Genomic DNA, 12712 nt, shown 5'->3' on the forward strand with positions numbered 1-12712 from the left:
AGCTAGCTATAAGGAATTATTTAATCTTTTAGTTATACTTTATATAGCGTAACTTAGAAATAATAAATATAGCTATTTTACCCTATTTTAGTTAATAATAATTTTATAAGGCTTAGTAAGCTAGTAAGTTAGGGCTTATATAGATAATTAACTATATAGGATAGGAATTTTATAAATATACTTAGGATAATAATAGCTAATATAAGAAGTATTTAATCTTAGGATTAAAGACTAATGCTTATATTAACTTAATTATATTTTAATAAAAGCTAAAGTTTTATTTATACTTTTTATATTTAAAGCTATAGTTTTAAATAAACTTAATATCCTAAGGTATAAGGAATTTTAGTAACTTTAGAAGTATTAGTACTTATAGAACTTAAATAATTTTTATAAGTTACTTAAGGATTTATAATAAAATAGTAAAGTAAAAGGGTATAAAATTTATATTTAGCTTAGTAATTAGATTTTTATAAAGAATTTTTTAAAGTAAGTAAACTTATATTTTTTTAAAGTATATATTTTTTTACTTTAACTAAGTAAGGATTAATTAATTTATTAATTATTAAACTTTTACCTTATACCTTTTATTTAAAATAAAGCTATAATTAAGACTTTTAATTAATAAAATACCCCTTTTTACTTTTAATAATTATCTTTAATTATTTTACCTTAATTACTACTTATATTTATAATTACCTTAAGAATATAAATAATTCTAAGCTACTTATATAGCTAAATTATATTACTTATAAGTAATATAGCTTAGGGATATATAAGTAAAGTTTTAATACTTATAAACTTACCCTTAAGAAATTTATTATAAATAAAATTACTTATAAAAAGTTCCCCCTTATTTAAATTACCTATAAGATAGAAACTAGAATTTATACTAGTCTTATTTAATTAAGAGCCTAGCTGTTTTCTTATAATACCTATAGTTAATAATAGCTAATAAACTTATTAAGTAGGAAATTAAAAGTATAATTAATATTTTTATATACTAAATATTTATATTAAATATAAAAAAGCTTTTATAATATAGCTAGTTAATAATAATACTAAAGTAATACCTTAGACACTAGGAATTAATTAATTATAATATATAGTTAAATTTTTAGAATTCCCTAAATTATAAAATAAAAAAAATAATAATATTAATAAAGTTTATAAGTAATTAATAAACTAAGATAATAATTATTAGGCAAAATAACTTAATATAACTAATAGTAAGAGAAGTATTTATAAAACTTAGGTAGTTATAAATAAATATATTAAATTAAAAAATTACCCTTAGTTAAAATACTTTAGAAAAGCTAAATATAAAATAATTATTAATTTTATAAAGAAAGTAAGAATATTATACTTTTATTAAATCCTTTAGACTTTTATATTAAATAACTTCTGCTTTTTTATTTTAATAAAATTAATAAATAAAAATATTTAAAATAATATTTATAAAGCTATTATAAATTTATAAAAACCCCTAGTAACTTAAAGTACTTATAGTAAATAAGCAGCTGTTTATAAAGTATTAAAGTAATAGGCAGAAAGTAAATAACCTTATTAGAAATAAAAAAAATCTAAGATTAATTAAAAGCGCTAGAGACTTAGAGAATTAAGGTTAAAATATAAAAATAATAATAAAATAAGACTAAAAAATTTCCTTTATAATTAACTAACTAAGCCTAAGTAAGGTATAGTATTTTTTTTATAATTTTTTTTTAAAGTTAGTTTTTTTTTAAAAGCTATAAGGAGATATAATAAAATTAAATAATCCCTAGGATAGTAGGTTATTATTTTAAGATTTTTAAGTAAAAACTCTTAAAGTTTACTCTTAAATCTTAAGGGGAGGCTTTTAATAAGGATTTTTAATTAAGTTTATAATTAGTAATTAGTGCTAGCTAGGATAAATAACTAAGCTAGGCTTTAGCTAGCTTAGTAATATAAAATAAAGAATATTTCCTTTAGCTAGATAGAAAAATTAAAATATATTATTATAATAAAAATAACTTTAGCTAAGATAGCGGCTTTATTTTAGTTAAAATAAGGCTGCAGTAGCTAAATTAAATAATACTATAATTTTATTCTTACACTATAGTCTTTATAATGGCTAGATAAGCTAGGTGGCTTATAAAGGTGTTTAGGTATTAATAGCCTAGTTTAAAGGTGCGTTCCCTAGCTATTAATAAATTATATTTAAGAGTTTATTACTTTACTTTAAATTAATTAATTATATTACTTTTACTTTATATATTTTTTAAATATTTAAATATTAATAATTTTTAAAATTACTAAATTTATAAAGGTTTTTCTTTTTTATAATTTCTTTAGTTTAAGTATATAATATAGCTTTAGTTATATTTTAAATATATATTATAAAATCCTTTTAATAAGTTAAATTTATTTCTTAATAAGTATTCCTATAGTTTAAAAGCTAGTTAAGGATTTTTTTATTTAATAAAGGTTTTTAAAATATAAAATATACTTTTTAATTATATAATAAAATATTTTTATTACTATTATAGCTTTTAAAATATAACTTTAGTTTTATTTTAATTTCTACTTATAAAATACTTTTAGTTAATTATTTAACTTTTAGCTAGATTTTATTATTTATATAATAGCTAAGGTAATTAATTTTCTTTTTTTTTATATTATTATATTTAATTATAAATAAATTATACCTTTTTAAAAAGCCTAATATATTATTATTAATAAAGTATTTTATCTTTTATTATTTATTTATTTAATAAAAAAAAAAGTCTTTTATTTTATAATAAAATTAAGTATATTTTAAAAACTAATATTATTAATAATTAAAACAGCTATTAAATTATATAGGCGTTAATTAATTAAATTAACTATTATTAAGCTTATTAATTATTAAAGTTTAACTTTATAATTTATTTATAATAAACTTATAGTATTATTACTTAAGATTAATTAATTTAAAAGTTTATTAAAATTATAAACTTTAACTTATTATAATATAAGCTAATTAAGATTATTATACTTTTTTTAATTAAATAATATTTTTTATTAAAAAAAAGGTAAAAGGTTATTATATTTTTTTAATTATTTTCTTAAGAAATTAAGTAAGTATTATTAATATTTTATTATTTTAAAACTTAATATACCTAAGTTAAGCTAATTAAATTATTATTAAAAAGATTTAATAAAAAACCTTTTTTAGCTTTTAATATTTAATAATTAATTAATTAATAGCCTTAGTATTAAATATTATTAAGTATTAGTAAAAGTAATATTATTTAACTTAATATTTAAAAATATTTATAACTTATTAATAAAATAATACTTAAGTAAACTTTAAACTTTTTTTAGTAATTAATCTTTTATTATTTTATTAATTAAATAATATTATTAACTTTTTTAATTAATTATAGTTTTTTTATACTTTTACTTATTTTATTTAATACTAAGTTTAATTTTTAAATTTAATTATTATATTTAATAAAAATAATATAAATATTTATTATAATAATAAAAGTATACTTTATTTATATTAAAGAATTAATTAATTTTTTATAATAATTTTTTTAAAATTATAAAATATTAAAATAATAAAAAAAATTATTTTTACTTTAGGTTTTTTTTAAAAAAGAAATTTCCTTAATATTAATAAAATTCTTTTAATAATAATATTTTTTTTTATTATTTTACTATATTATTAACTTATTTTTTTTATAAAAAAAGTTTAAAAAATAATTATTTCTTTATTAATATTAAGTAATTTTTTTATACTCTTTAGGTATTTTATTATCTTTTTTACTATTTTACTTAATTTAATTTTTAAAGTTTTTAAATATTTTAGGTTTTTTAAGTATTTTAATTAAATAATTAAATTAAAAGTTTAAATTATTTTTTTTTATTATTTTTTTTTTTCTTAAGAAAAAAAGTAAAAGTTTAGTTTATAATTTAAATAATAACTTAATAAAAAATATAGGTTTTAATAATAATTAAGGAGTATTTTTTATTACTTACTTACTTAATTTTTTTTATTTTTAAATAATTAATTAATACTTTTACTTTATTTTAATATTAACTTTTTATATTTACTTTTATAATATTTAATTATAAATTTTTTTATTTTAGTTTTTATAAATACTAATATTTATATAAAATAATTTTAGGTTTTTATTTATAATTAAAGTAATAAAGCTTTTATAATATATATAATAAAACTTAAGTTTTAATAATTAACCTTTTTTATAAATTAAATAATAAAGTAATAAAAAAATCCTTTTATTTTAGTTACTATTTTATTAATAGCTAGGGAATATACTTTTAAACTAGGCTATTAATACTTAAATACCTTTATAAACTACTTAGTTTATCTAGCTATTATAAAGACTACAGTATAAAAATAAAATTATAGTATTATTTAATTTAGCTACTATAGCTTTATTTTAACTAAAATAAAGCCACTATCTTAGCTAGGGTTATTTTTATTATAATAATATATTTTAATTTTTCTATTTAGCTAGAGGAAATATTCCTTATTTTATATTACTAAGCTAGCTAAAGCCCGGCTTAGTTATCTATCCTAGCCGGCACCAACCACTGGTCACAGACCTGATCAAGGATCCCTATCAAAATAGTATATTTATTAAGCTATTGTAACGGGATTATAACCTAACGTTACCCTACACGTGACCCCTAGGGTTCGCTCCCTTCTCACTATATATTCTGCCACAATTCCTTCTCTAAAGGAATTAAGTTTAAGTCTTCTTATATCAGAATACCTACCTTTATTACTGTCTGCCTGATTTACCCTATATTCTGTGACAGCTATACTATTCTTATTTATGTTTATGCTTATTAAGTAATAAACTTTACTAAATATAGTATAATATTACTATAGGATTATATAGTATAGTTAATTTATAGAGAGTTTTTATTTATGAATTTTACGAGGTAATACAGTATTACCGAAAGCCTAAACCCAAAGGTCAGTGATGATCGCAGCGGCAGAAGACGGCCATAGCGTTGGAACTTGTGCTGCACAGCGGCGCAGAAAATGCGCAGATCATCGACCAACGTCGAAAAAATGAATAGAATAATGTGAAGAAATTTGAAGACCAAGCTCTTTTCCACATGTTAGTCCGCTGTCAATGTTTCACCAAAGGCATGTGATTGGGCGGAGCGGGGAGAGGCCAGATGCGAGATGGCTGGGCCAGGCGATTGAGACATGTGCCCTCGAGAAGCCAATAGCATCGGCACGGCGGCCCTCGTGATGGCGGTCGTGGTTGGCTGGAGGGCTGCAAGGCTCTGCAGGGATGCTTTTGGATTTTGGTGCAAGGGACTGCGAAAGAAGGGGGTTCCACAGGCCGTGATGGGTATGCTGCAGGTGAGTTTGGTGAGGTTGTGGAGACTCTTGGACAGAGTTAAGCGACAGACGGGAAAAGCCTCATACTAGTGTTGATAGGGCTTTGGGCTGAGGATAGAGTACCCGAGGGGGAGAGAGGGAAGTATGTTGAGTCTAGAAGTTGAGTTGAGAGCTGTGAAGTCTGTTCCATGTTGTGGCTTTGCTGGATGAAATAGGGTCATCGAGTCATGTAAGTTATGTCGGATGATGTATAACGCAAGCCGGGTGAGGCTGAGAAGAGCTGAGATAGGCTCCCGAGTCGGGCCTCCTCACTCAGCCACCCGCGAAAATCAAAAATTCAAACCCCCAAGATAACAGATCCTTGAAGCTTCTTCTTCTTAGCCGGCGTCTCGGCCTTCTGCTAGTCCCCAAACATTGGATAGCTTCCTCACCAACTCTGTGGGGCCCTCCGCCAGTCCCAGGAATCGACAAATCAAGGGCAACGTCCCCACGTGCTGGTCAGTGCTCGGCAGTCAATGCCGACCAGCAGTGACGAATCTTCCACGCGTTCTTATACCGATGATGCGATGGTTTTCTTTCATCCGCCGCCCTTGGCTTCGGGTCCTGTCCTCCCACATACCGTGGGACGCGCCATTACCTGACCTTGAACTTCATCCTCCTTGCTTTATGCTTCCTGCTTTCTCCCTTTTTGCTGGGCTGGACTAGTCGAGTTTTTGGCGAGAGATATGATATTGACGATATCTTCTCATCGGAACCTCTTCTAGTTGAAAGCTGAAGCGAGAGTTGAGAGCAAAGGGCGGGAAAGCCAAAAAAATGAGAGGCCAACCCGAGGAGCGTCGTCTGCTCGACGAAGTAGACGGCGGTGATAGCGATGACGTTGCCACACAGCTCGGCATCGACGATAACGAGGTGCTAAACGAAGAGCAAGACGACGTGATAGAGCCCGTCGTCGTCCGCCCGCGTCGAAAACCCAGCTTCACGCTGCTGCTCCGGATCGCGGGCCTCGTCGTTGCGCTGTGCCTGGGCACGCTGGCCGTGCTGCTCTTCGCCGTGAACCGGCACGTCGCCCCGTTGGACGACCAGCTCGCTATTCCTCTTCACCCGACCGAGCACTCCACACGAGATCCTGCCACGCTGACCTTTGACTGGCACGTCACCCTGGGTACCAGAGCCCCGGATGGGGTGGAGAAGCTGGTCTATCTGATCAATGGTGGGTGATGGCCAGACACACTTGACCGAGTCTTACAATAGGGACTCACTTCGCTTCATTGGCTAGCTGACACTTGGAGTGTAGGACAGTTCCCGGGCCCGACCATCGAGGGCCGATCCGGGGACCGCATCATCGTCCGTGTCCACAATGATCTCAAGGACGACGATGGCGTCTCGCTGCACTGGCACGGCCTGCGCATGCAAGGCTTCAACAACATGGACGGCGCCGTGGGGTTTACTCAGTGTCCCATCCCCGCCGGCAGTTCGTTCGTCTATGACTTCCGTATCCGCGACGACGAGTACGGAACCTTTTGGTGGCATAGCCACTCTCAGCTGCAGAGGGCAGACGGCCTCTTTGGCGGTTTAGTGATCCACGAGCCACGGCGCCACAACTCCGACGCAGCCGTGCAAGATGAAGCTCTGCTGCTCATCGGCGACTGGTTCCACCGCAAGCACAGCGACGTCCTCGCTTGGTACAGCAGCCCGGCGAGTGCGGGCAACGAGCCCGTCCCAGACTCCATGGTCATCAACGGCCGCGGCCGGTACGACTGCTCCATGGCTGTGCCGGCGAGACCCGTCCAGTGCAAGACGACATCTTTGAGCAACTTCCCGCCGGTTATCAGGAGGTCTACGGGAGAGACGCTGCTCAGAGTGGTGAATACGGGCACAATCGCCGGGTTGACGCTCGGTGTTGACGGTGCTTCGCTTCAGCCTACACAAGTCGACGGAGGCTGCAAGGTAGATTCAAAGCCAGCTGATTCCGTCGGGATTCTCTATCCCGGCGAGAGGGTTGACTTGCTACTCAAGTGGAAGAGTGACCAAGCCGCGGAGCCATGGTTCAACGTCTACCTGGATCATGAGTGAGTCCCCTTCATAACACATCCCGACATTTCACAATGCCAGTTTAGTGGTTGTAGTATCTAACAAGCTGCAGGAATTTCCGCTTCGGCAACCCGGCGCTCAACCCCAACCATACCTTTCCTGCTCTCCCTAAAACAGTCACGGCTCATGATCGAGACCACGCGCCCCTCCTGAAATTCAGTACCAGTCACCTTGACCTTGCCACGCTTACTGCCACACACGAACCAGCTCCTATTGTTACGGCAGAAGAGGAGCAGACGGTTCTCTTTTACGTGTCAACTCAAAAACTCGCGGTGCATGGAAACAAACCTCTTGGCTTTGTAAATCATACCGTCTGGCAACCCCAGTCGGTGCCACTACTGTCGCAAAACCGGTCGTCTTGGGACGACAACCAGCTCATCCCCTTCATCGGCAGCGGATCGAAGCCCACCAAGGTCAAGCTCGTCATTAACAACCTCGACGATGGTTCTCACCCGTTCCATCTTCACGGACATTCATTCCACGTGCTGTCCTCTTTCCGGGCCGACAAGGCTAAACTTGGGACTTATAATCCTTTCGAGACATCGGATGCCGACTCACTAGATCACTGGCAGCGGGAGAAGCCACTTCGGAAAGACACAGTCAGTGTGCCGAGGAGGGGGCACGTGGTGCTCTCGTTTGTCGCTGACAATCCTGGAATGTGGATGCTGCATTGCCACATGCTGGTACACCTGAAAACAGGCATGGCTACCGGCTTTCAGGTCGGAGTACCGGAGGATGAAGAGCATGTATATGGCATGGATGAATCAGCAGCGAGATTATGCAAGGCGTCGAAATAACCAAGATACCAGAGATACCCAGATACCCAGATCCTAACAAACAAATAAACACGCACGATAACGAGATATAAACAAACAGTTTAGTTAAAAAATAACGAGAAAAAGAGACCAAAATATTTGAATAAATGTTTATGAACGGTATTAGTTCAAAGGAGTCAGGCAAAAATATACAGAGAATATGAACAAGGGGGTATATTTGACCAAAGAATAAACATCATATCCGAGACGTAAGCTATCCCTCGACGGGGACGGTTATTTTCATGATAGTTGCCGCAACATCAAATGTAGATTATGGAAATTAATGAAAGGATGGATATCCAAAGCAGGGAATCCGGACACGTCAGACTCCGTGCACCGTTTCCGTCGTCTGCATCAGCGGCCGGGGTCGGGGCCGGGGCCGGCACTGGAACTCCGGTCGGCACCGTTGGTGGCGCTCCGGCAAGAACTTTGTCTCCAGAAGGGTACTGGATGTTCCATACGGGATCTGTCTTGAGGACGTCCGGCACGCCGAGGGCGCTTGGACAGGCTGGCTGGTTGGCGTTGGGCCAGTCCAAGGTGCAAGTCTGGTCGTGTCCCAGCGTGCAGATGGAGTCGAGGATGTTGTACAGGACATAGTTGCTGCCGACCCACGAGTTCTCCTGCTCAAGACAGCTGGCAAGAAAGTTCATGCTGTTTGCCGCGCTGAGAGGGAGCTTGCCGCCCTTTGTATGGATCAAGCTCGCGCAATTGGACGGGTCCACGTTTTGCGTTGTCATCGCGACGGGTCCGCCGGCAAAGGGCTTCTTGGTTGCCGAGTAGCCCGTATACAGGTAGTTCCAGGCATCGTAGCTGATGTCGTGCGCGCCCTGCGACTGGTCGACGCGCAAGAGATAGACTTGGCGGTCCTGGTATTGCAGAGAGACGCAAATGTTGTTGCAGTCGACTGAGTCGGGCCAGTAAGCGACACGGTTGGTGTTGACCTTGCAGCCCAGCACGCCGACGGAGGACGAGTAGCTGTCGTGGGGCGTCGCCCAGACGGTGGTGGAAGATGAGCTGCTGCTGTCGCTGCGAGGGATTGAAGCAGCTTGAACTAGAGCAGGAGTTGATGTTGCCAGCAAGGGCAGTAGAGAGTGGAGGCTGAAGAGCATCGTTGACGAGAGCGTCATCGTAAGGAATGGAGACACTGAGTCATCACAGGCCAAGCATGGGCCAGCGGGTCAGTTGGGAAGGGATTAAGAGAGTGAGAGAGAGAAAAAGGAGCGACAGGCGGCGTGGCGCCGTAGCGGCGAGAAAGGAGGGAAGATGGAGCTGAGGCTAGGAATAGCGCCAATTCGCGTGGGTTTTATGAAAGAGGAAAGAAAAAGAGGGAAACGAAGCGAGAGGGAAAAAAAGAAACCGTTCGACAATCGAGATGCAGCCAAATCTGGGGGAAATTTGGTGGTCAGGGGATTTTCATGCGGGCTAGGCGGGATTGGGGCTAGCCCGAGGCAGCCTTTCCCGATGGAGCCATTCGCGGGAAAAACGTGGGCTGCTCCACCAACAGGCGAAAAGATAAGATGTGGGAATATCGAGCTGATTAATTCACTTGACATTTATATCAGGATAAAGACTGTTAAAATAATGACAATTCATGTATTGAGAAACCAAGAAGAATCCTATTTGCGGCGACCGAACCAGACAACGAGAATCGAGGGCGGATGTGGGGACTTCATATAATACACTTTGACGAAACGTGACACACACGTGCCCCTCCTCTTTATTTGTGCTTTTCTTCTGTTTTTTGTCCCACCGTCCAGATTGCCCATCCGCCAGGTATCATCAGTTTGATGTTTTTTTTATTCTTGTTCGACTTCATTTTGATCTCTGTTTTATTTCTTGAGATGCAGAGCCTCCTTCACTTTGTCCATCGCTGAGTGACGGCGTCCGCCTTGTCCGATCATGGGCTCGGGCTGCTTCGATGTGTTGAGCGGCTCATCTCCCTCGTCGGGCTGCGTCAATGCCTGGTCGCCATGGGCCTTTAGAAATAATAATCAGTGTCGTGTACGCAAATTAGAACGTTAGCGGCTGAGATATACCCTCTGCTCCTCGACCTCGGCGTTGTGAATGAGGTCATGACCTTCAAGGGCCGCCTCGTCGGTGATGCCAGTCTCGGAATGTTTTCGATTCATTGTGGATCAATATATTGAGACTATTCAGTTGAGCTGTCAAGATCAAAAGAGTCAATGGAGAATAAGCATCAGCGTAGTGGCGATGGAGAAAAGCAAGCTGTCTTATAGCTCTTTGCAGAGCTGCCAAACAGAGTTTCGTCATCAGCCTATAGCTCATGATCGCGCTCGCCATCAACGTCATGATGAGGGTCGTCAACTCTAAATGCTCGAATCGCATGCCTGATACCCCGCGTTGGCTACGCAGCCATCACCAGATGTGAAGCGAGACAGTCTCGAGGAGTGACGGCAGACTGTATGGCAAACCGGGCTTTGATCGGCGCTGATCCGTGGCATTTCTACTGTGCTCCATTGTTGGCGTGGTGGCACTTCGTCTGGCGGGGCCCTCTCGATATTTGACACGCGGAAATGAAGGGAAGCTTTCGACTAAAGGGAAAGCTGGAACGAATGAGAAAAAATGGATACTCGTCTTGTCACCGCATTTGGCATGAGATGTCGATGTAGCGTGATTTCTATTATTAACCTCCTCGTGACCATCGACCTCATCCGGATGCCATGGAAGCAGGTTTGATTAGAAATTATGTACACATATTTGCTTGCGATCAGCATGAGATTTGCTTGAGAGGCGACTGAAGCTCATCATCGCTCTTTTTGATGCCATATGCTGATGATGGCATAGCTTTCTGTTGAGCGCATACCGCATAACCGAGCTTGTGCTCACATAGAGTGAATTTTGCGGTCACATCTCCAGTATTTTATCGAGAAAACACAATGATATTCAGAGTGATGAGTTATAAGAGCTGACTTCGGTTTCTAATGACATATCTCGAGATTCTGGTAGCCTGGTAGTCTTTCATACAGCAAGCAAGGCCATGTATATAGAAAAGGAACAGATGCAATTTTGACCTGCAGCGCTGTATTCGGTATGAATCTATTTTCGAGCAACCTCTTGTCAAAACTTGTGACCTCTTATCAAAACTTGTGAGCACTTATCTTATTGAATATTCGTCAATTATCAATCTGGCTTTGGTCGAGTTTGGAATTGCGTGATTCGAAATGGATATGCGACTTGTTGTTCATCAGCTGTAATCGTAATGTATTTGAAATATTGTGAGATTATGGCTTGTTGAATAAAGAAGCCTCTAGAATTTCTGTACGGGATATGAAGAAGGGATATGTAATGAGATATACCGTCCAAATCGCTCAAGCTCAAGCACGTGAGAAGCTATCAGTTATACGTGAATCATCCAAGCATTACTACTAGGTGCACGTACTTAACCCACACATCACCCCAGTACGTAGTTGAACTATTTATTTAAACGTAAAAACAGTCACGAGAGTAAGCTATGCCTTGGGAGATTAGAAAGCTTAGCCTTGAAACCTCACATCATTCACTTGGTTCAAGGGACGTGGATGAGTTCTTAGAGGTCTATCTATGTTACCTCAACGACAACTCCCATCAACTAATAGTTACCTCGTGCAAAACAACCGTTTATTATTCGTCCCTACTAAGATTATGGTGCCTGTAACGTCATGAGATATCCCAAAAGTTCGGTAACCAATCTGGTGATGGAATCAGCTGTATGCATCATGATGTTACATCGCGATGCCATCAGTCGAAGCAGCGGGAAAAGACGGAATATTTTTCAAATGACAAACGCACCACTCAACGATTACAAACGTTGGGCATGAATGACCGCGTTAGTCAATTCGACATTTCAGGTCGAGATGGTAATAGTCACACCGCCAATGACAGCTTGTCAGTTGCACAGATTACATGTAGGATGCCTCCGGCACATCCAGGATTAACAACGCATGAACTGTATGCACGCGTGTTGCTGCAAACAGAAGGTGGAAAAGAATAATGAAGATAAATTTGGTATAGAGGTTGCATGAGGAAATAACAAAATAAGGGTCACTCAACACTAAGAAAAAGACCCTGAAGTTGCTCAGGATTCATGTGAAATGCCGCCACGTGAATGCAAATGCCGAATCATGAGGCGCTTCTCAGACAGCTGCCAAGAGGCTCGTGCTGCGACGACTGGCTGCCAATTCACCTATCCAATGTCCCCCCTCAGTCTTAAGCGTGCAGTTTTCCCATAGCGCCCGAGCACCAAGTACGTGTATTCGCATGGAGCTCCACAGCGGAGGTCATCCACTGTATTCCCCCACAGCGCCGCTGGCTTAGGGCCGCTCAGTCGCTGGACTATGCAGAGCCACAGCGGCTGCATCGCCTGCGTGTTCGCAAAAGTAAAGCACCAGCGCCATGACCGATCTTGGGGAATCTCAGCACAGGGTCTCTCAAAAGCATGGACCAGCTGCACACTAAA

At 37.4% G+C, this 12712-nt stretch overlaps 3 protein-coding genes across 3 annotated transcripts; 1 reads left to right on the forward strand and 2 right to left on the reverse strand.

The window, feature by feature from the left end:
- Positions 1-6163: 6163 nt before the first annotated feature.
- Positions 6164-8238, forward strand: Triagg1_6012 (uncharacterized protein; the record flags this gene model as incomplete). Its single annotated transcript, XM_062900590.1, has 3 exons — positions 6164-6560; positions 6645-7419; positions 7494-8238. The coding sequence occupies 3 exons, from the start codon at positions 6164-6166 to the stop codon at positions 8236-8238; spliced, it is 1917 nt and encodes a 638-aa protein (XP_062754869.1).
- Positions 8239-8516: 278 nt separating this feature from the next.
- On the reverse strand, positions 8517-9365 carry Triagg1_6013 (uncharacterized protein; the record flags this gene model as incomplete). The annotated part of the gene is made up of 1 exon (XM_062900591.1): positions 8517-9365. One exon carries the CDS (start codon positions 9363-9365, stop codon positions 8517-8519), a length of 849 nt encoding a protein of 282 aa, XP_062754870.1.
- Positions 9366-10085: 720 nt separating this feature from the next.
- Triagg1_6014 (uncharacterized protein) lies at positions 10086-10385 on the reverse strand (the record flags this gene model as incomplete). Its single annotated transcript, XM_062900592.1, has 2 exons — positions 10086-10232; positions 10293-10385. 2 exons carry the CDS (start codon positions 10383-10385, stop codon positions 10086-10088), a joined length of 240 nt encoding a protein of 79 aa, XP_062754871.1.
- Positions 10386-12712: the final 2327 nt, after the last annotated feature.

The sequence above is a fragment of the Trichoderma aggressivum genome (assembly GCF_033847375.1).
Source record: "Trichoderma aggressivum f. europaeum strain CBS 100526 chromosome Unknown scaffold_023, whole genome shotgun sequence".
In the NCBI taxonomy this organism is placed as follows: Eukaryota; Fungi; Ascomycota; class Sordariomycetes; order Hypocreales; family Hypocreaceae; genus Trichoderma; species Trichoderma aggressivum.